At 37.6% G+C, this 22,512-nt stretch overlaps 1 protein-coding gene across 5 annotated transcripts in view; it reads left to right on the top strand.

Annotated features, from left to right (window-relative positions):
- The window catches only part of AKAP11 (A-kinase anchoring protein 11), a 44,885-nt gene that overhangs the window by 15,838 nt on the left and 6,535 nt on the right, over positions 1 to 22,512 (top strand). For 2 of the 5 annotated variants that reach the window (XM_064440812.1, XM_064440816.1), the window contains 7 exons: positions 893 to 1,027; positions 2,040 to 2,304; positions 2,753 to 7,397; positions 9,764 to 9,919; positions 14,474 to 14,587; positions 15,378 to 15,424; positions 17,877 to 18,037. In XM_064440812.1, coding sequence (XP_064296882.1) covers positions 893 to 1,027; positions 2,040 to 2,304; positions 2,753 to 7,397; positions 9,764 to 9,919; positions 14,474 to 14,587; positions 15,378 to 15,424; positions 17,877 to 18,037 — 5,523 coding nt within the window. The remainder of the gene's footprint in view (positions 1 to 892; positions 1,028 to 2,039; positions 2,305 to 2,752; positions 7,398 to 9,763; positions 9,920 to 14,473; positions 14,588 to 15,377; positions 15,425 to 17,876; positions 18,038 to 22,512) is intronic. The other 3 variants (XM_064440817.1, XM_064440814.1, XM_064440815.1) reach the window with 3 other exon arrangements.

The following is a 22,512-nucleotide window of genomic DNA, read 5'->3' on the forward strand; positions in this document are numbered from 1 at the left end:
AAGTTAAGAATTTAATCTTCCCATGCAATTTATGCATCAGTATAACCCACAACATAGATGTTTACAGTGCAACTCCACACTTCTACTCTGCCTAGATCTTGGCAGATGGAGATTGCTGTAGTAGTTTTCTGATGTTTAAAAATGAAAAACAGAAACTCGCAATCCATTTGTGTTCAAAGTTGTATCAATGTTGCTAATTAATCAAATTATAATAGTGTAGACATTCTTTAAAGTATGGGTAAGAAATATTTGATTGTCTAGAGTTAGATGGAATTTAGAGAAAACTGGCTGAGTAGGTTTACGGAGACTTGCTTTGTACCATATGGATCGGTATAGTATTTAGATTGTTTTTAAACAATCGGTCATAAATCTTTCATAGTCCTTTTCTATATGAGGTAAATCTAAAAGCTATCCAAGATGATGCTTAAAGAAGTGCCTTGTCCCTGTTTTTGCCATAGTGGGCTAAAACACTGTTCCAATAAAGCACAGTAAGAGCATGTAGAGATCCATTGAAAACCATTAGTAGCTGAGTTCAGTCTTCTCTTTGAAGTTGCGTACGTTGTAGGATGTGCAGCTGTTTCTCAGTGCTTACAAGATTCTCCTTTGTGACTTTTAAGCCTCTTCTGGCCCCTCAGTAACAGTGGAATTTCTTCTTTTGTTAGAACAGTGAGCTGGAGATGAGTGTGGACTAAATTGAAGCTTATTTACACGAGCTTTATACCACAGTTTGAGAGAATATGTGGGGGATAGGGCAAGAAATAGGAGAGGAAGGAGGAGCTTTACCAAACTTAGCACCTGTTACTGTTTAGGGGGGATATGAAATCAAATCCATTATCATTTACATGTTATTTTTTCCCTTTGTATTCTCAATGTGTTTGTATATTTAAATCAGGAGTTGGCAGCTGTTTCTGCAGAGCTCCCAGATGTTCTGAAATCTCTTCAGTTGTGCAAAATAAAAGAAAATGAGGTTGTATTTCTAAAAGATGTAAAGAAAACTTTGGCAAAACCTCATGTCATGAAACATCAGGTAAACGTTCTGTATCTTCTTGCATGTCTTAATTACAGAAGCATTTTATTTGGCCGCATAAAGAGTTTAGTCATACCACACCTTGTCTTCTTGTGTTTTTGGTCCTACTTAGCCACAGTAGTATTGATGATGTTATATTTGTGCGGTTTCTTTAAAATGAATGTTAGAAAACCTCGGAATAAACTTGGTGCTTTCAGGTGCTGTGTTATTAACAGAAAATATTTAATACCTATTTAATTATGGTGCTGATCCCATGCTTCTGCTAGACTATAGTCCCTTTCACCGCCAATTTGGAAAGAAGATGAAACTTGTCAAGTTACCTCTCTCTGCTCTGCTCAGACACAGCTTTCATCCTTTGCAGACTTTTCTTCTTGAAACAGAGGTGCCAAAAATTATGAGAATGTCAGGTGTTCATAAAACACAGTGGGCTCTTCCCTTATTAAAAAAGTATTTACAGTTATAAATGTTAGTAATATCATTTCCATTATTTTTGTTTCCAATATTATTTCCATTATTATTATTATTATTTTTTCATTCTATTATTTCCAATTTTAAATGTTGTTAAAGCAAACTTCTTAAGGCCATATTGACTAATCATGCATGTTAAATGTAATTATATTGCATATAAGGTAAAAAATACCTTGAAGAAGCAAATATCCTATATACTGCAGTACTATTCAGCATAAACATGCTTTGAAATACTGTCTTCCTCTGCAGATTTTTAACACACATTCTTTAATTAATAGATTCTTGAGTACATATTATCAGGGTTGTATTAAACAACCTTTTGTTTGTTTTCTTGCAACAATTTATTCAGAATGCAGAAGTTAGGAAAACAAGTGATTTTAACTATCACTCTACACAAACTGTTCCATTCATTTTCTTATCTTTAAAATATTTGTAAATTGTTTACTGTTCACAAAAATGCATTGAAGGAATCCCTTGCTACTCCTGACAGTTGAAATCATTCCAAGGTTGTCATGTTTGTTTTCTTGTTGCTCTCTTCTTCAAGAATCAGCTTCCTGATGTGTTTTGTGTGATGAGACTGTCTCCTTCATTCCCAAGGATCAAAGTTGACTATATATTTACCTTGCTGAGCAAGTATTCCACAGGCATAAGATACGCAGTGGAAATAAACTCATCGCAAAAACATCAAACAGAGGCATCCCATGGAGAAGATGATGACACTAATCAGTCAGTTTCTTCAATTGAGGATGATTTTGTCACTGCTTTCGAACACTTAGATGAAGATGAGCCTTCAAAGATACAAAGTGCTGGTAAGTTCTTGCATGCTGTTGACTTGTAGAAATTCTTATTTGAAGTTTAGGCTGTTGGGATTTCACAAGAAACTAAATGTAAATAAAGAGTAAGTTTTTTACCTTAATGATGTTTTGTTAACGGGTATTATGCAATTGCAAATTTTTTCCCCTGTTCTTTCCACAACAGTTTATCAACTCATAAACCAAAGATTCTAATCTTAGTGTCAGATGCAGATCAAATAGAATCTTGTTCTGCTTTGTGTGTTAAAAATACATTAATTTTTCAGTGATTAGATTAGTATAATAGGATTTGGAAAAAAAAATACAAGATTGCTTTAATCCTGAAAGATCGGGGAGCATTTTGCAACAATAAAAAGCCCAGCAACTGTCACTAAAATCTGTCCCAAATTTTCTGTAGTTATGTGAAAATTCTTGGTTTTGACGAAATATTGGGTTTTTTTTTCAGGTGCATGCAGCTTTACTTCTCGAAACCATCGAGATGCTGCTTCACAGACCATCCCTGCTCAATGTTTAGAAGCTGTTGACTCAAAGATCCTTGTGGGTTCTGCACATCGAAAGTCTTCTGCCAGATCTTCTACTTTGATTGATATTCTGGGACTTAAGGAACTGTCCTCAGTAAAAAATTCAGTTACAACCTCAATTTCTGATCCTTGGATACAAAGGAGTTTCTATAAGCCATATAATCCTGATCAAGGTGTTAATTTTTTATGTAAAACATTGTTTTCCTCTTCTCCAGCTGAATCCTCTGAGTCAGATTGCTCCAGCCCAAGTCCCATCATCTTCTTAGATGAAGAAGGGTATCAAAAAAGCTTGAAGGCAAAACTTCAGCTGCCAAAAATTCCTGTAGTGAAAGATGGTATAGAGGATTCAGACTCAGAAGTAAGTGAATTTTTTGATAGTTTTGATCAATTCGATGAGCTGGAACAAGCCTTGGAAAAAGTTATTAGGGATCCCATCCAAGGGAATCCCTCCCAGAAAAGGAGGACTGCACATGAACAGTTGTCTTCTGCAAGAATTACAATGAATCCTCAGAAATTCAAGTTTGATCGTCCCACTCTCCCAGCCAATGTAAAGAAGCCCACTCCTCGTAAACCAGAATCACCATATAGCAGCGTCTTTGATGTTCCAGATTCCCCTCGCCCAGTTAAAACATCAGGGGAAGAGAATGGAGGGTTGTTCAGCCCTATTAGATCATCGGCTTTCAGCCCACTAGGGAGCTGTGGTTCTTCTGAATGTTTGTGTCGAATTAATCTTGGTGGAGATGGGACAGGTCAAAATCACCATGATGCAGTTTATAATAGTTATTCAGCATATGCTGATAGTGTTTCATTTGAAATACTGGGTTCTGTTTTTCAGTCTGAGTCCTCATCAGAACACGTATGTGCAGGAAATGATTTGAAACGCAAACGGTTTGCTTTGAAAGACAGAAAAGGTCAAGCTGCAGATCTTAAAATGAAAACTGGTAAGGAGCCAGATAAACAAGCAAAATCTAAACATAAATCATTAATGATTAGAGCTAGCATTCAAAAATTTGCAGCTGAATTAGTTGAAAAAAGTTTCGGCAGTGCATTTAAAGACCTGCAAAAAGGCGTTTCTTCTTGCACCAATGCACTTTGTCATTTGGCTGCTAGGTTAACTTCTTCAGTCTTTCAGATGGCTTTTTATGAGATTGGAAGACGTAGAGCAATCTCCCTGAAGGAGCGTGCCATTAATGGGATAGCAAGCTTTTTGGTGAGTGAAGCTATAACTGGTGCGTTGAAAGAACTGCGGCACGTGAAGAAACAAATATTTACCAACACCGTTGCACGGTTTGCGGCAGACCTTGCTGAAGAACTTGTGTTTGAAGGAATCATGGAAGTATGCCAGTTTTCATATCCATCGACACCTACAGCTGCACAGCCTTCATCATTCGATTATGAAGACAAAGTGGTAAGATCCTATGCCAGGGATTTGTCTGAATCTGTCATTCAGGAGGCTTTTATTGAACTATCTCAGGTTGATGTGACCTTCACAACACAAGCAGCCATTAGCGTTTCCATGGACAACATTAAATACGTGAGCGCAGAAAGTATGTTAGAGTCAACACAGACTTCCACAGTTTCTCCTAATTTTAATGATAGGGTAGCGCTGAAGCCAATCCAAGATTCCAAGAAGGAATGTACAGTACAGCAAGCTCTATTTTGCACCTCTGGTGTTGTAAGTTCAATACCAGTGCCCTTAGCTGGAAGAGCTCTTTGTCAACATCAGGTTTCCTCTGATGCTTATAAAGCAAAAGTATCCACTGCTCCAAATTCTGATGACAATAAAAAAATATACGAAGACTCTGCTCATCCGTTTTTCACAAGCAGAAACAGAGAGGAGGAAGTCGCTTCTTTCAGAAGTATATACCTAACTTCAGATCACGGTCAAAATACTGAAAATACTCCATCATTTTTACATAACCAAAATGACACCAAACAAACAAATAACAGATCTGGAATGAACAGTGATTCAGAATTAACAAGTGGGTCAAAAGGCATTAATACTTTCTCTGGAACTATGGTAGATATGATAGTAAATGAAGCTTATGAAGCCATAACCTCATCTAGAGCAACAAAAGCAGTAGAAGAGTATACAGATTTTTTAACAAGAAAAGTAGTAGATAAAAAACCGTATGTGCAATGTATTGGTGAAGATTTTCCCAAGAATGTGTTTGCAGATCACTTGGCCAAGTGTGTCATAAAACAGTCTGTGGCTGAAAGTAAAACTGTGTTGTGCAACACTAGTGAGAATTTCGCATGTAATGTGAGCTCACAGACTTATGCAGGTATCGGTAGAAAAGAACAATGTGTAATGAAGCAAGAGGCTGAGAAACAAAGTAATGTTTCTATAATTGTGGAACAGCAACAGATGGCTTTGAATAATCCATGTAAATTTCTTACCCCAACTCATTCTGCTCAGTGTTTTTCAGAATCTAAAGATTATTGGCAGGAACAAAAAGGACACAGGTTTTCTTCAAAATCACCACCGCCTTGTTCCACTGTGACTTTTGCTAGGCATGTTCTAGAGGACTTCACTGACGCAGGAAGCTGCTCAATAACATACTTAAATAAGCCCTCAAAAAACCATGATACTCAGAAACCATCATCAGGGCCTTTGACTTACAGGCAGGCTGATTGTTTTCTGCATACAAATAGCTTGTCTTCAGTGATGCTTGGCAGTGAAGACGCTTTGCAGATGGAAGATAAATCAAGTCTCAAAGATGGAAATACCTGTGTAATGCCTGATACACCCCCTCCAACTCCTTTAGTACCCTGTCAAAGCAGTTCTGAAAGAAACCTAAGAAAACTATCTAAGAAACTCAAGGGAGAATTAGCAAAGGAATTTGCACCGGCAACACCACCTTCTACACCATATAATCCATCCGTTACTGGTTTGCCTGAAACTGAACATGACTCTTTGGAAAAGGAGGAATTTATGCTGAAACTCATGCGGTCGCTTTCTGAAGAAGTGGAAAGTAGTGAAGATGAAGATCATTCTGAAATGCCTGCTGAGAAGGAGGAGCGTTCAGAAAAAACAGTTCAGTATGCAGATTGCTTAGCTAGCCATATAATTTCCATAGCGACTGAAATGGCTGCTTCCCATTTAGATGGTAAAACAGACGAAAGGGAAGCTGATAGACACGTTCCATTAGGTATGCAAACCAAAAAATGTGGATATCCTGCGTTTACAAATATCCCAGAAGAGACATGCAATTCTTTATGGAATTATGCAGGTTATATGGCAGGAAAAGTCATCAATGAGGCCAAGAAAATAGTGAAATCAAGGCATTGTAAACTGTTGAGGTTGAAGAGGGTTAACTGTCAGGTGGATTGCCTTTATCTGAGAAAAGGCGATAAAGATTATAGTTCAAAAGAACAGTGCGGTCCAGTGCGGGAGCAGTGGCCGGCGGAGAGAGATTCATCTGTACTTCCTTTACCACAAGGTTCAGGCACGACAGGTTTGACCTCCAAATACCCAAGCTGTGAAAGTGTGACTGACGAATACGCAGATCATATCATTCGAGTTCTGAAAAGAGAAGGTGGTAATGCTGAACTGTTAATGGATCAGTATGCTAGCAGACTTGCTTACAGGTCTATCAAATCAGGCTTACAGCAAGCTGCTAGAAAAAACAAATTGAGATACAACAGAAAGACATTTCCTGGGCAAAATGCACAGGTAAATGGTAAGGTGGAACTGATCAAAGCAGTCAACAAAGATGCAGTACAGCAAGTGAAAAGCAGCATTCATCGCTGTGAAGACCAAGCGTATGAAAGGAGTATTGGCACGCAGAGAATAGAATGCGCGGAGTTGTTACATTTTTCAGAATCCCTTGCTCGCAGTATCACTTGTGATGTCAGGAAGAAATTGAAAATGTCGGGAGCATGTTTGCCAAAGTCTTTAACAGATTCCTGTCTATATAAAAAGACTGAATTTGATGAAGTCACAGGGGATCTTATTAAAACAAGCTTTTCTAGGACATTTCTTCCTTTCTCCCCAGATCATAAACTGTATCATAGTACAGGCAGTTTAAATGAAAATGGCTACAGCGAAGGCATAATTCAAGCTATAGAACAATATGCTAAGAAAGTAGCAGATGATACTCTAGAAATCAGTTTAGAGTCTGCTGTTCTCCATGTGGCTGAAAACAGAAAAAATGGGGATAGGCTCTCATATACTGAGAAACTGTCTCCTTTTTCTGGAACTGTCTGTAGATGCTGCAGTATGAAGGAGCATCGGTACTGTACAGAAAGTACGCCTCACCGTCCACCTGCACAAGAATCCTCAGTTCCAGGGAGGCATTTTCTTCATTCTGGATTAGGTGGTGCCTGTCAGAAATCACGAGTGTTTCAGCTTGATATTCCTAAAATTCATGTTGATGTAGAACAGAAGACAGTGTTTTCTGACAAAGGGGCTACTGCAGCCATAGAGAAAGCAGAAGGAGAGCTGAGTTACACAAGTCTGACAGCTGACAGTGGTATTGGACAAGATGGAGTGAGTTTTGCTGAAAGCCTTACTACTGAAATAATGACATCAGCTATGACTAATATTGGTCAGGCAGTTAACGTAAGGTAATATTAATTTTCTCTTATTTTTTGCCTTCTGTACCAGAAAAAGGATTGTTAATACAAATATGTGCTCAGAAGGAATTTTTTTTGTTGTTGTTTTAATAGTTACATGCTTTATGTTCTACATGTTTTCTTTGTATTCTTCTGGTGGTATTTAAGTGATGCAGAACTAGGGAAAAAAAAAAAGACTTTTTTCCACCTGTGTGAGCTTGAAACCAAGGCATGCATATGTTCCAGTAGGTGACTAATAAGTAGAACTCATTATTTCAACTTGAAGTATTATTTTTATCTACAGTAGAAAATAGTAGACCTCACGGGCTTTGTTGATCTGTGAGCCATGACAGAATCCAGGTTTGTTCCCAACCTGTATTTCCTCTTCTGTGCTAAATAAATGAAAGTAACTTATTTTTGCTTTTGTCAGTAGGACCAACATCTGGTACTGGCCAAACTAGCCATTGCTTTATAGTAGGAAGGCTTTATTTTGATTACGGCTGTCTTGTGATAGTGTCATTATTATTGGGGGGAAAAAAACCCACAACCCCTTGCTGAAAGAAAAAAACTAAAACACACTTCATCTTATTCTGTGACTATAAAATAGTATTACAATAGACGAGGAACTGACATTCAAATTTTTGTGTGTTTAGGAAAGGCTTTAATAGATCTATAAATAGGAAATATGTGCCACAGTAACTTTGCGGCAAACAGCAACTGTTCCTTAAAGCAGACTGTGCAGTTACCAGAGTGACTTGAAATCTCTTCTTCAGACACAAGAGCAATCTTTACCATGTTGTTTTCCCCAATTTATAGTAATATTTATTTTCCTACTTTTTGTGTGTGTGTGGGAATTCCTCACACTAGCTACAGGTTTCTTTTCCTGGTTTCTAGACGGGCAACATCATGCACAATATGGTTCATGTCATGCGTGATCATGATTCAGGCATGAATAATAAAATTGGTTTTTATATGTTCAGTGGCTAAAGACCACAGTGGGACTGAACTAAATTTTTCGGGGTTTGATATGAAACATACATACTAGCAGCATAGAAGTGCTTGTAAGATGTATATTGTGGCTCTGCACAACAGGGTTGAGCCCCTTACTGTGTGGTGCAAAAAAAAAAAAAAGTACCAATGTGGTGATGTTTTTCTATACCTGCAGTATCAAAGATGAAGCTGTTTCTGCATTACTTCTTAAAAATATTATTTAAAAATTCTAGTTAGAATATGACAGCAATAAAATGCAGGGTTCAAAGAGGTACTGTTTATTATTATATCTGTGACAGAGAGGTGATATTAGGGTTTTACTATGACAAAATTTGTAAATGTTTCTTATGTTGTCACCTAATGTATGGTATGTAATGCATATGTTTCTTGAGAAGCTGCCTTGTGTGGTGAAAAGAACTGCTGCTAGTGCTGTTTATAACTAAAGGAAAATGGGGGAAGAAATCGGAATTGTATTACCCAGATGGGTTCCAATTCAAGCTACATATTTGTCTGCACAAATTTGCTCACTGGAGCAAAGTGTTGCCAGTGATGTGGTTAAGGTTGGCTTTTTACATGGTGAATGTTACTGTGGCTGTTTGCTACGCTGGTGGTAGGGTGACCATTTTTCTTGAACTGTCTAACATTTCATCTATATGTAGATAATCACAGTTTGCTCCTGAAACGTAGTTCCTAACTGCATGTTCTCATATTGTAACTTTTTTATAAGGAGTTCAGACTTCTTCAAAGTTAGCAAACTGGATCTGTTTATGTGTCTTCCGAAGACTTTGTTTTATTGAGCATGCCTGCTTGATTTCTTTTTTTTAATAAAAAATTTGAATTTATTTCCTGAGGGAAAAATTATGTACAAGTCATGCATTGCTACACTTTCTTGAAGCAGGAAGCCAAGTCTTTCAGAAAGACCTTTTAAAAAAAACAGAATCCTTGTATTTTAAACACCAGTGTGTACTTAAGCACTTTGCCTACAATAGCAGACCACCTAGCTGGTTGTACAGGAAGCAGGCAGGGGATGGTCCTATGGTGAACGAGTTCCAAAATGGTAAGTCTTCTTGAAAAGAGTACCTTGATATACAGTCTGTAAGGCTACAATGCCTTCTATGCTTTATAGTAAATAATCTTCCAAATGAGAGAATTATTTGTGCCGTTCCCGTTGTCTTGCAGTGAAAGAATTCCAGATAGCAATTCCTGACCTAAGCCTGTTGAAATATAAAATTAATTCGGTTGCTCCATTTCTTGTGGTGAGAAGGATTCCCCCCCCCCACCCTTTTTTTGGAATTTAGTGTCTTTGAAATGGTGTTAAATTACTGTGAATGGACTAACACAGATCGACATGAAATGCAGTGATGTTTTTGTCTTAAATTTTTGTTTAGCTCTGTTGGAAGAGAAGGCTTTCACTCTGTTGAATCTGTTGTTAGCCAGCAGATGAGTCTTAGTATTGGTGATGATAGCACTGGGAGTTGGTCCAATCTAAGTTTTGAAGATGAACATCCTGATGAGAACAGCAGTTTTCTTCACCTCAGTGACAGGTAACTATAAACATGTTAGTATAGCTAAACAGTTTTCTTGATGTCGGCTAACTTGGCATCAAGTCATTTTCTCCTGGGGGTTGGGGGAGAAGAGATTGTTTTGTCTTCAACACACAATGCCTTTTTTTATTAAAAGTGGCTCTTACATTATGATTGTGTTTTCTTACAAAATGTTGTTGCCCACAAATGTTCATTCTATACACTACGAAAAATATATGGAGTATGTATTGTCATTGATGTCAGGGAGTCACATCGAGTAAAAGTGTACATATATAATTTAAGTATTAGCAAAAGATGCAGGTGCATTAAAAACAACCATGATGTATAACATACAGTTTGAAAGTACCATTTATAAGTTGTGCTCTGAAATATTAAAACTTAATAATTCTTAAGAATTGAGAATGTGTTTTATGTAAATTCATCTATTCTTGAAAGGAAGTAATACAAGCTTAATTTGCATGAGGAGCTTTAACAGCTGTGTTTTGGTTTTTGGAGACTTGAATTTATAAGCTGTTCTAACTGATACTGGTGGCGTATTTACTAACAGTGAGCTTACAGGTGTGTAACGTTGGAACTTACCTGTTCAGGGTAGTAATGTTTTCCACAGAGCTTCTCACTACAATTCCTATTGCTGATTAATAACTAACAAAGATTGGAGTGGGAATTTTAAAAATCTGCAGTGTCTCTGCCTGTTGCCAGGGAAAACTATATTGAGAGTTGTGGCCCAAGCTTCTATATGAGGAATATATGAGGAATGAGCAAACTTAGTTTTTTATAATTGATATACCACTTATGTAGGAAGTTCAGCGTTTCTATTGAAGAAGAGCAGAAATGGGGGAGAGGTTACTTTTTAGTTAGTACTTCCAGCATCACTGAGATTAAAGAAAATATGGGAGATATGCTTCCTTGTGTAATGTACAGATAGCTTACTTGGTACCAAAATGAAACTGCTCGCTTAAATGTCTACAGTATTTTTCATGTTTTGCCTAACTGTTTTAATCAAACCACTACTGTAATTTATCACACATACAACTGAATAATTTTGTAAGAGAATACATTGCCTTAAAGTTATTTTAGTAAAATATCACCTGTTGAATGAGTTAAAATGAGCTGGACTTACGTGATGAAATTCAGAGTATAAGGAAGAATATTCAGCATATTGGCAGTTACAAATAGTGAACAAAACATAGATTAGTTGGCGCTGGGGGAAAAAAAAAATCGCTGGACCTGTAGTGCTCATGTTGTATTTGTTGTTTGGTGGTTTGTGTTTTTTTTATTTAAATCTGTTTTGGGGATGATAAAGAAAGTAATTTCTATAACTTGCAAGAAAATCTTCGGCTCATTAAAGGAGGAATGACCCAAATTAGCACTTAACTCAGGGAAGGAGAGGCATAATTTGGATAGCAAGGTGTTGGCAGAAGAAACTGGCATGTACAAACTGATCAGCTAGTTTTACAAAACGAACTGTGGATTGGTAACAGCGCGTGGGTTCATTTGTGTTGCTGAGGTTTTGCAGGTGGAGGTGACAGGATCTGGGGTTGGGGAGACCTTCTGTAGCAGAACAAGATTCAGTAATAACACGGTTTGTGGAACAGTGTTAGTGTCTAAGGGAAGAAAAAATTGCATGGCAGTAATGAAGACGTGTTGCTTTTATGTCCTCCTTTTAACATAACCTGTTTTATTAAACAGGAAAATGCCATTCAGTCATAGAGGGGACATTCATTATGCAGTTAAAACAGTTGAAAGATTGGGGGGTTTTGTCCTCTTTTTGGTCGTGGGTTTTTTTTCCTTAGGTCCATCTGTTTAAAAATATTGTCCTGATTATATGTAAACCATGTCAGTTTGAAACATTTAAATGTACTATCAGGTATCATTGCTCCCCTGGCAGCTATTTCTTAATGCAGGTGGCTTTCTTGTGTCTCAGAAGCTGCCAGCAGCCTTGCTTGTACCATCTTTGAGGTACTAGGTATCATTAGACCAATTTGTTTGTGGTGCTGGTACAATATAATTAAGTGACGTAGTGAACATTAAGCAAGTTTTACTTAGTGGAGGAGGACCACTACCTTCCTCCAGTATTTTCCAGGCTGTTTGCAGTATTTGATGGATACCGGTACTTCAGACTTCTTTACCTGGCATTTTGGAAATTATCCTCATAATAATAAACCTAGAGATATCATTAACAGTAGTTGAAATTTTTTTGGAACACAGGACCACAGTCACAACACAACAATACAAGCTACAGTGGTCTAGTTCAATTTACCTTGTTTTGTTCTACCTCAGGAAAAAAAAGACATTTTTTTATAGTAGCTCTGTTGAAACAGTACATGCCCTTTATGTCTCAGATCAATATAAAAATTGTACTTCAGTACTTCACGGAGGATTAAACTATCTGTAAACAAGGAAGCAAGACAACCTGGAAAGAATTGTCAAAGCGTGATCCCTGCAGTTCCATGTGAATGGAAATAGGAATAAAAGTTCTTTAGCAGACTTGGTAAAGTTAGTTATGCAGGGGAGCGCTTGTATCATCTGCTTTGCGTGCCTAACAGTAGCAGCTTATATTTAGAAATAAGAGTGTTAAGCTTTCTCTATAGTTAATGTATAGGTGTGGGCATAGACGTAGACATAGGCTCTTCCAGGGGATGAATCAGAGCATCCAGGTTGGGTTATAATTCCGAGCAGAAACATCTTGCTTTTGACTGTATGTACATAATGCAGAATCTCAAAGCAGGTGATCTGATATATATATATGAAAAAGTCAAAAGCTTTTGTTGTAATTCTTCTGCTGACTCATGAGGCATTATAATGCTTTTGCCTGTTTTGCTTGTTCTGCGGTGGCAGGACTTTAATTATAAGGCTGTTAATTTGGCATCTTACAACAAAATAAAGGTCACATTACAAAAAAAAAGTCTTATACCTTGCTATGCGTTGTAATCATGTGGCTAAATAGATCTTTTTTCAGCCTAAATTAGACCTCTGTAAAATATATTAATCTCTTACCTAATCAGAATGTTAGTATGCATGAGGTCATTCTGTTAGGCTGCAAATACTTTTCCTTTAGTCTGAGAACTGGGGCAGAGTTATGCATCTATAACTTGCAGTGGAAGGGGCTGTTTGAGTGCAAAATGTTAGCATCAATAGGCTGTGTTTAAATCTTTATAATGTAATTCAAACCAAATTTAATACTTAATATATACTGTGATAGTCTCACACAGTAGCTTCAGAAATGTTCTGAAGACCAGGTTTGCATTTTCTGTGCAAATCAAGTTGGTTTCTTTGGAAGCTTCTGCTCTTTAATTTTCTTCTTTTTTTTTGCATAATGAGAGAATTGCTTGATTGTTCTTTGCACATGTAGTCTAAATAAGCAACGATGTGCTGAATGAAGCATCTGCTGCTTTTTAATATCCACCCCTGCTAGGGTGTGTTTATATTGCAGGCTTGCTAACCTGCTGTTACGGTTTTGAAATTAGGATCCAAGCAGGCATACTAGAAAGCAAAGGACACTGATAGGTGATGCTGTTACTGGCAGACTCTTGAAAGAGATGAATGTCTATCTCTCGAGATGTTTCTTTCCACCATTTGTGGTTTTAAATTTTACTATTTGCCTTGAGTGGGAGGAGTGGAAAAGAAGAGCTCTAACAGTCACACAAAACTTAGGTGAAGAAAGCATCTTCTTGCAGCAGTTGGTCTCTGGAGTTGCTTCACGGCTTGTCATACCATCTGTAGTAGACAGTCTGGCTTTCTCAAAGAAGGCTGGTTATCTTGAAATCCTGTCCTTGGAAGGCTTCCAGATGTGCTCTGGGGAGGTATGAAGGTGGGGAACAGAGATTTAACCACATGAATAGCTTAGTCTTGTACATAAGCACAGGCTTAACAAACTTTGCTAATTACAATGCCTAAAGTGTACCAGTGTAAGGACATCTCAATTTTTTCGGTTATTCACATTGGCTTGAATGTAGTAATGGAATAAATGAAGTATGTTTATGAACTGTGAGTGAAGTAATCTTTTTGGTATTGTTTTCACTGATCTATAAAATCCCCTATTTATAAAAGATAAGCTTGTAGAACAATATTCAGAATTTAAAAAAATGTATTTGCTCTTAGAATTGGTGCTCATCCGGCTATTGGAGATCATTACTGGACTTATGGAATGAGATGGAAGAATTTTATTTGTGCAGTTGTCTTCACAATGTATAATTTTATGAACTCTTAGCTAGTCCTTAAGCAAATATTATAGTTGTAATCCATATTGCTATGAGTCATCATATTGAAATAGTTGAGCTCGTATAAACTATGAGCAATGTGCTTAGTCCTGAGGACAGAATTACTGTTAGCACTGATCTGGAGAATTAATGAGTACAAATTAATACTTTCACCTGTGTACTGAAACTTACCAGTTTTGCATTATTCTGCACACTGCTGCTCTGAATAGCACTGACAATCATGTTTGTTCCAGCAAACCTGTTTAGGAAGTTTCAGTGGTCTTGCATTAAATGTCTTGACAAAACAGCTCTAAGGAAAATGAAGGTTCTAGTTTGAGCTATTGTTCTTTTCTAGTTCAGCTGTGTTCTCTTCTTCTCCTGGCAGTAATGGTAACAGCAGTAGCTGGAGCAGTCTTGGTTTAGAAGGGGATATGTATGAGGAGAATTTATCCTTTCCAACATCAGACAGGTTGGTTGAGTTGAGAAATATAAACCAGATGGGTTCCTCATAATTAATGCATGAAATCATCATTTTGGAAAATAAAAATACGGTGCCTTTTTTTATACTGATACATTATTCACACTCTTCTCACTTAATCACAATATGATTTTTTTCATTAATTAATCCATACTGAATGGTTAAATTTTGTTGTGCTGAACTGATGAATGTGTTCTGCTTGCAAAATCAAAGGTCCCTTTTTTGCATGTTATTGCTTGCAGTTTTACAAGTCTTTAGATTTACTTTTTCATGCAGACTAGAGCTTGCTTCCTGCAGGATTGCTGGTTTGTTTTGTTTGGGTTTTTTTCTTTAGCTTGTAGAAACTCAAAATTCTTTGGTAATTGATTTTTGTAGAACACTTATGACTTACACCTTTGAATAACCTATAGCTGTTCATACCTGTGACATAAGATGGCTCAACCTTTTCACATAATGAAGCAAAACTAAACTGCCCTCCTTAATTAAAATCAATAGGTTTTCTTCTTATTTTAAAATATCTTCATATTACAATCTTTCTTTTTAACACCATTCTCTTGTTTCTCCCTTCTTCCTTCTTTTCCTAAGAGCAAATCTTGTGAAGTTCATGATACATGTTTCCAACATGAAATGGTGTGAGAAGCAAAGCTTCTTTTCATGATCGCTTCTTAATTCTTTCATGATCTTCTTGTCCTTTAACCTTCATTACAGTCTTAGGATTGGCTACATTTATTGTGCATATATTGGATTGTATTAATATTTTGATTTTAATTTTAAAATACAGTGATGGAACAGAAGATAAGGATGAGGACTCCAAGGATGCTGTAGAAGGTAATGTCAGTTCCAGCATATACTACTGTTCTTGACCTGTGTGCTCTACATTAATTATTTTTGTCAATTCTTTACTTCTGTTGTCTGCAAAGCAAGGTGACAACCCTGTTATCCCTGTTCATCATAATGCATGTCAGTCAAGTGTCAGAATATATTCTTAGATTAATACCCTAGTATACCTCTTAATGCACTGAAATTTACAGCCTTTGGGAAATGCTAGTCTCTGATGCTCACACATGTACTTAATAACAGAAGGTAGTGAACTCTGATCAGCTTGTTGGAAGTGTAAATTTGTATGTGTAGAATGAATTCTTTGTAAAACATTTGATAAGGAGCTGTGGCAATACATCTGCAATGTGATACTCGAGATACCAAAGAAGTTACTCAAACTGGACATATTAACCTTGGAAGAGGAGTCATGAGAAACAGTGAAAAAACTTGGTCTCGATACATTTGCTATAATCTCTTTGTAGTGAAATTTAAAATAGGGTCTATCCAGAATCTTGCTACAGCTTTCAGGTTTGTAGAAGATCTCTGCACTGCTTCTAGTCTGATCGAAGTGCCAGAGGACACTGTTCTCAAATGAGAACAGCCTCAATACACAGTGTATGAGCCTGATTTAAAGATGAGCTGATGTTAGAGCAAGTTTACACAGAGCTTTTCTTTCTGGTGGGTATATTCTGAAGATGGAATAAGCATTTCAAGAAACCTCTGCTACCCACTTACAGAGGATATTCAGCCATGCTGCACATATTCAAATAGTCTTGTAAGCAGAAAGATGTGTGTTTTGTTTTTTTTTTTCCTTGTTTTTAACTCCTGGAAAAATATATGGACATTAACTACATCTCTTAATTTTATTTCTTTTTTTAATCAGATCTGACTCTAACATAATAAGGAAATAAAACTAAACTAAATTATTTAGTATTTTTCCTCAGAAAATAATTATAATGAAAATATTTTCTGCAATGTAGCTTTCATATAAGTTGTCAATACAGCATTGATTTCTTTTGGTCTTGACTTTAAAAAAGTTGTAGCATCTCAAATGTTCAAATTGATCCACTAAAATAGTGCTTGGTTTTATTTCTTTACACAGTTTAGGTGTCTGCTGGAGTGCAACATACTGCTTTATATGGTATTAAGGATTTCCTAGATAAATTTTTCCAGTTTAATTTCTTCACCATCTCACTATTGTTTTGAAAAGACTCTCTCTGTTACTTTCACCGTAGGACCATTTAAATAGCATTCTAGGTAGAAAACCTGTGTACTTGGTCTTGCACACTTGGAAGTCCTCTTCAGGTCGTCCCTAGAAATGTTTGGCTTTTTCTAAGGTGGCTGCACCTTGTTCACCAAAGAATTTGAAACAAAGCCTTGTTATTACAAAATGTACATCTATTTTCTAAAACTAAAAAAATATATCAAAATTTCCCAGTGATACATTACCACAGTGCTTTCCGTCCACTAAGCGTCATAAATTCTTTTACAATTGGTTCTTTCTCTTATAAAGATGTTATGTTTTGGGGCTTCTGGACAAATATTCTGTTATCCATCAAAAGTACACTTATGTTGACAGTACTGCTAGTTAATTTTCTGTGTCTTTTACCTCCTGAAGGAATCTATTCCATCTTGCTTAACTTTGCCAGTTAGGAGTGAATACTTTGCGTACCTCAGTTTTCATAAGCTTGATTGGAAGAGTAGTGAGATTGAGGTCAACTGCACATGAATATATGTTTTCACTGCCAATATATTCCTTGTTTCTAGAGTGTTACGTCCAGTAGTCTGGGAGCAGAGACTTCAAGAACAACACGGAGAGCACTACACATATGCTTAGTTGGTTCTGAGGGTGTGGCAAAGAATTACAGTGATAGCTGGATACAGAAATTCAGAGTGGGAACAGAGGATGACAATACTGCAGTTTGTGTTATTAATGCAACTGTTCTTTCAATACTGTATTAATTTTTTGGAACCCATGCTGTAAAGGAAGTGTTGAAAAACTGGAAAGGCCTCAGTAAAAACAGCACTGTATTTTGGAAAAACTCAGGGGCAGTCTGATCAGTCTGCCTGTACAGGAAGGAATATTCTGAAATACACACTTTTTAAAAATTTAATAGATTAAGGCATAGCAAAAAACCAGCAGTTGGAAACAGATGACTGATGGACAGTGTGAGAGCCATTGCTGTTCAGTTTATGCAAGGCTGTGTTAAATTCCTTGCCATTAAAGCTTAGACATCTTTTAATACTCAGCTATGTTTGCATACAGTTGTAAATGGGATAAACAGTACTTCCTTATGTGGAAGTGCAGAAACACTTCAGACTAGCATGACTTTTTCCTTTCATATTATCTGTATGGTCTAAATTGAGGTTTTAAAATTAATATAGTCTAAACAATGAACTACAGAGACTTTTTTTGAAACAGTTTGAAGCTATAGATTTGATGATTTTATTTTAATGCTAGGTTTGGCGCAAATACGAAAGACTGTAGCAATAGCAAACGTTGATCTGGAACCTAATCTAGTGGACCCCCAGCTCAGAGCAGCACTCCAGTGGCTGGCAGCTTCTGAAACAGAGGTGTCTGATCTTCACTTTCATGACACTGCTACAAGAGATTTTGTCTTCGTAAGTACTTGGATTTGGTGGGTGGGGGAAGGGGAAGGATTTGCTTGATTTCCGTTTGCTGCGATACACCAGCTGCTACTACTTTATTTGCCACTCAATAATAATGAGGATTTGCTGTTGAGGAAAATCATTATTTAAATCCTGAGAGGTCAAAGAGAGCCTGTCTGGTCTGGGCATATACCATAAATAGTATTAACCAAAGCTGAGTTAACTTGTTTCACAAGTTGTTTTCCTAGTTTTATTCTAAAGAGGATACAATTGCAGGATTTTTGTTTGGTGAAAAATATTTTTTTTCAAACATTTTTTACTTAGTACTTAATTGTCTATAAATTGAATCTTTCTGAGAACTTCCTCATGTAAATTAATTTCTAACTTAATATTCTGGTGTTCTGCCTCAGGTTGTTTTTGCTAGCAAATGCACATTTTCCTATCAGTAGGAAGTTTAGGTTTTAATTAAATATGAAATATGTTTTTGTTCTTTATGCAACTGCAACCAAAACTATTAAGAGAGAAAGTGAAATAAAACTGTTTCATTTTTAGGTGTTCTTATTTTTGGTTTTATAGATCAAATTTAATATGTGGCCAAAGAGAAATTAGAAGTTTAAAGAACTAAGCTTTAGGATCCACCCAAGGGTGCTGAGGGAGCTGGAAGAAGTGCTCACCAAGCCAGTCTCTGTCATTTTATCGGCAGTTCTGGCTAACTGGGGAGGTCCCAGTTGTGACTGGAGGTGAGCAAATGTGATGCCCATCTACAAGAAGGGCCGGAAGAAGGATCCGGGGAACTATAGGCCTGTCAGTCTCACCTTGGTGCTGGGGAGGGTTATGGAGCAGCTCACCTTGAGTGCCATCACCCAGCATGTACAGGACAACCAGGGGATCAGGCCCAGACAGCGTGGACTTATGAAAGGTGGGTCCTGCTTGACTAACCTGGTGTCCTTCTATGACAAGGTGATCCGGTTAGTGGATGAGGAAAGGCTGTGGTGGATGTTGTCTACCTATTCTTTAGTAAAGCCTTTCACACCATTTCCCACAGCATTCTTCTGGAGAAGCTGGCTGCTCGTGACTTGGATGGGCGTACTCTTCGCTGGGTAAAAAACTGTCTGGACGGCCAGGCCCAAAGAGTGGTGGTGAATGGAGTTAAATCCAGTTGGCGGCCAGTCGCAAGCCGTGTTCCCCAGGGCTCAGTATTGGGGTCAGTTCTGTTTAACGTCTTTATCAATGATCTGGATGAGGAGAATTGAGTGCACCCTCAGTAAGTTTGCAGGCAACACCAGAGTGGGTGGGAGGATCGATCTGCTTGAGGATAGGAAGGCTCTAGAGGGGCATCTGGACAGGCTGGATCGATGGGCTGAGGCCAATTTTATGAGGTTTAACAAGGCCAAGTGTCAGGTCCTGCACCTGGGTTGCAACACCCCATGCAATGCTACATACAGGCTTGGGGAAGGGTGGCTGGAAAGCTGCCCGGCAGAGAAGGACCTGGGGGTGTTGGTTGACAGCTGCCTGAACATGAGCCAGCAGTGTGCCCAGGTGGCCAAGAAGGCCAACAGCATCCTGGCTTGTATCGGGAGTAGTGTGGCCAGCAGGACTAGGGAAGAGATCGTGCCCCTGTACTCGGCACTGGTGAGGCCGTTCCTTGAGTACTGTGTTCAGTTTTGGGCCCCTCACTACAAGGACATTGAGGTGCTGGAGCGTATCCAGAGAAGGGCAATGAAGCTGGTGAAGGGTCTAGAGAACAAGTCTTAAGAGGAGCAGTTGAGGGAGCTGGGGTTGTTTAGCCTGGAGAAGAGGAGGCTGAGGGGAGACCTTATTGCTCTCTACAGCTACCTGAAAGGAGGTTGTAGCAAGGTGAGGGTCCATCTTTTCTCCCAAGTCACTAAAGATAAGGCAAGAGGAAATGGCCTCAAGTTGCATCAGGAGAGGTTTAGATTGGATATTAGGAAAATTTTTTTCACCAGAAGGGTTATCAAGCATTGGAACAGGCTACCAAGGGAAGTGATTGAACCTCCATCCCCGGAGGTATGTAGGAGATGTTTAGATGTGGCACTTAGGGCCATGGTTTAGTGGTGGACTTGGCAGGGTTAGGTCAACAGTTGGACTTGATGATTTTAAAGGTCTTTTCCAACCTAAATGATTCTGTGATTCTAATTAATGTCTCTTAGGGAAGGGTCAAAATTTTGGTATGTGTACCGACCTGAGTATTTCCATCACAAACATGTAAAAGAAACTTGTATCTATGATTTTATAGAAAAATATTTTTCCTGTGAGCTACACACCAAACTGCACATGATAATCTGTCATTCATTACATTTGACCTATTTTTTTTAATCTTCTACCAAGGAATTATTTTAACATCACCTGGCTACTGAAAGGCTGATTTAACAGATACATAGGCATTGTCTCTAATGATGAGGTTGATAGGAACAATAAATTACCAAAAATTTTTGTTTTTTGACCTGATAACATATGAAAAACCATTAACATGATGCTATTAGTATGTTTTTAATAATTAAGACTGTTAAAAACAACTTAACATGCATATTAGTATATTAAGGAAGGAAAAGCTTGCTCTCAGTTCCAGAATTTAGTATTGAGTCTTCAACTTGGTGCTTTCCAAAGTTCAGATCATGATTTTGAGAGAAAAGGGGAGTGACCAGGAAGTAGAAGTCAGTATGACTAAACTGACTCCCAAACTTAGATGCATATGTGCACCTGTGGTGCTTAGAGCGTGAAAGGTACCTAGGAAAATTCAGCCCAGGTACGATCAGGACTGACCTCTCTAAGAGCGGCCTCTCACTTTCAAGCCCAGAATAAAAATGCTAGTTTTGTTTTCCTTTTGCCTATGTAACTGTGTAGTACATGTATTCAATCTCGAGAGTTGGAAGTCTTGCATTCTTAAAACAAACCAGAAAATTGGGAAATGTCTTTTGGGCAAGTGGAAATATATCCTCTCTGCTACTTTTCTGGAGGTTGGCATGTTTGATTTAGACTTATTTCAGAAATATGTTTTCCTGTACATTAGTTCAGACACTTAAAGTGGACTTCATGCTTTCATAAACTAGAAGGCAGTTTGAGAAGACTTTTCTCCATTTCTGTTTTTATTTGAAACTGTTGGGTTTAATCCTTGTATTCATACGTTCCTTCCCTGTTATGGTTTATAAGTCTCTTAACGTGAAGAAGAAAGTACTTCACTTTTTCTGTTCTCACATGCCTGCTCCAGTATTCTCTGAAGTTCTTTTGATGTGAGTTGAGTTTAGTGACTACAGTCATTCTGACCTTGTGAGTCATTTTTGCTATCTTTTGAAAATCTGTCTGTTTCATGCTTGTCATATGTGGATTGCAAGGTTGCAAATACTCAGGCAGAATAGTGGTAGGACCCACAAGTGTTAGCAGTCTCCATTGTGTGTGCATGAGAGATAGAGTCCTGTATCTTACACTGCAATGTAACATGTAAGACAAAAAATAGATGGCAGGTGCCTCTTCTTTTAGTTTTTCCTCAAGTCTCATTTTTCTGCCAGCTCTGACTGAGTAGATTCTAAAGTTGTGATGCTACTATTTGAGTCAATGCCTGAAGACGCATAGGAAAGATATTATTAGCTGGCTGTGTATCTGAACACTACTCTAGCTAATCTAATAAAAGAACATGCTGAGAAGAGCACTCTGGACAATAGCAGTGTCTATTATGTATGCCCTCCTAAAAATTGTAATGTTTTTCTACTTGACACTTCAGTCATAAATTGATACTGAGTTGACACCTAAAGATAAAGCATAAGACCCTCAGGCAGGCAGTAGTCATGCAGTCCTGAAAATGTTAAATAGTTAATTGATTCACTTAGATTCATAGATTAACTTCTAGTTCTCCAAATGCAGTTATGTTAAAATGAATTGAAATCCAGTTTCCCACCCTGGAGGCAGGGAAGGATTACCTGGTTTTTATTCCATCCCATTTCCCAATTGGAATGTCTAACGCTGTCACTCTACAGACTTGTGCCTGTGTCTGTTTTGTACTGTTTGTATCTAAACTGAATTGCCAAACCCCAGTCAGTCTGACTCGGCATCTCTCAAAATTTCTTAGAGTTCAAGAGAAGGTACAGAATTTTCAAAGCACAGTGTCTGCCTGAATAATCTTGTATAGGAAAGATTAGGTAACACTTGATTAGTTTCTGAAGTTAAAATATATTTCAAAAATTTTCAAGATTATAAATTCAGAGAATGAAGACTTTCTGAAAGAATGCTTATAAGTGTACTAAGGTCATTTTGAAAATAAACTTCTTTCAGGATTGTATTAATAAAAATAAGATATTTAGTAGTACAAAATAAGGAGTCTTGCTATTAGTCCCAGCCTGATCCTGCTGGTCTCTGACCCAAACTGTGGGTTTTAAATTAGCAATAGTCATTCTCACGTCTGTCACTAGTAAAGTTAGACAGCACCTCCAGAGGGCACTACAGCCCAGCAGAAAACTAAACTGACCTCTGTA

This window comes from Phalacrocorax carbo, chromosome 1 (genome assembly GCF_963921805.1).
Source record: "Phalacrocorax carbo chromosome 1, bPhaCar2.1, whole genome shotgun sequence".
Lineage (NCBI taxonomy): Eukaryota > Metazoa > Chordata > Aves > Suliformes > Phalacrocoracidae > Phalacrocorax > Phalacrocorax carbo.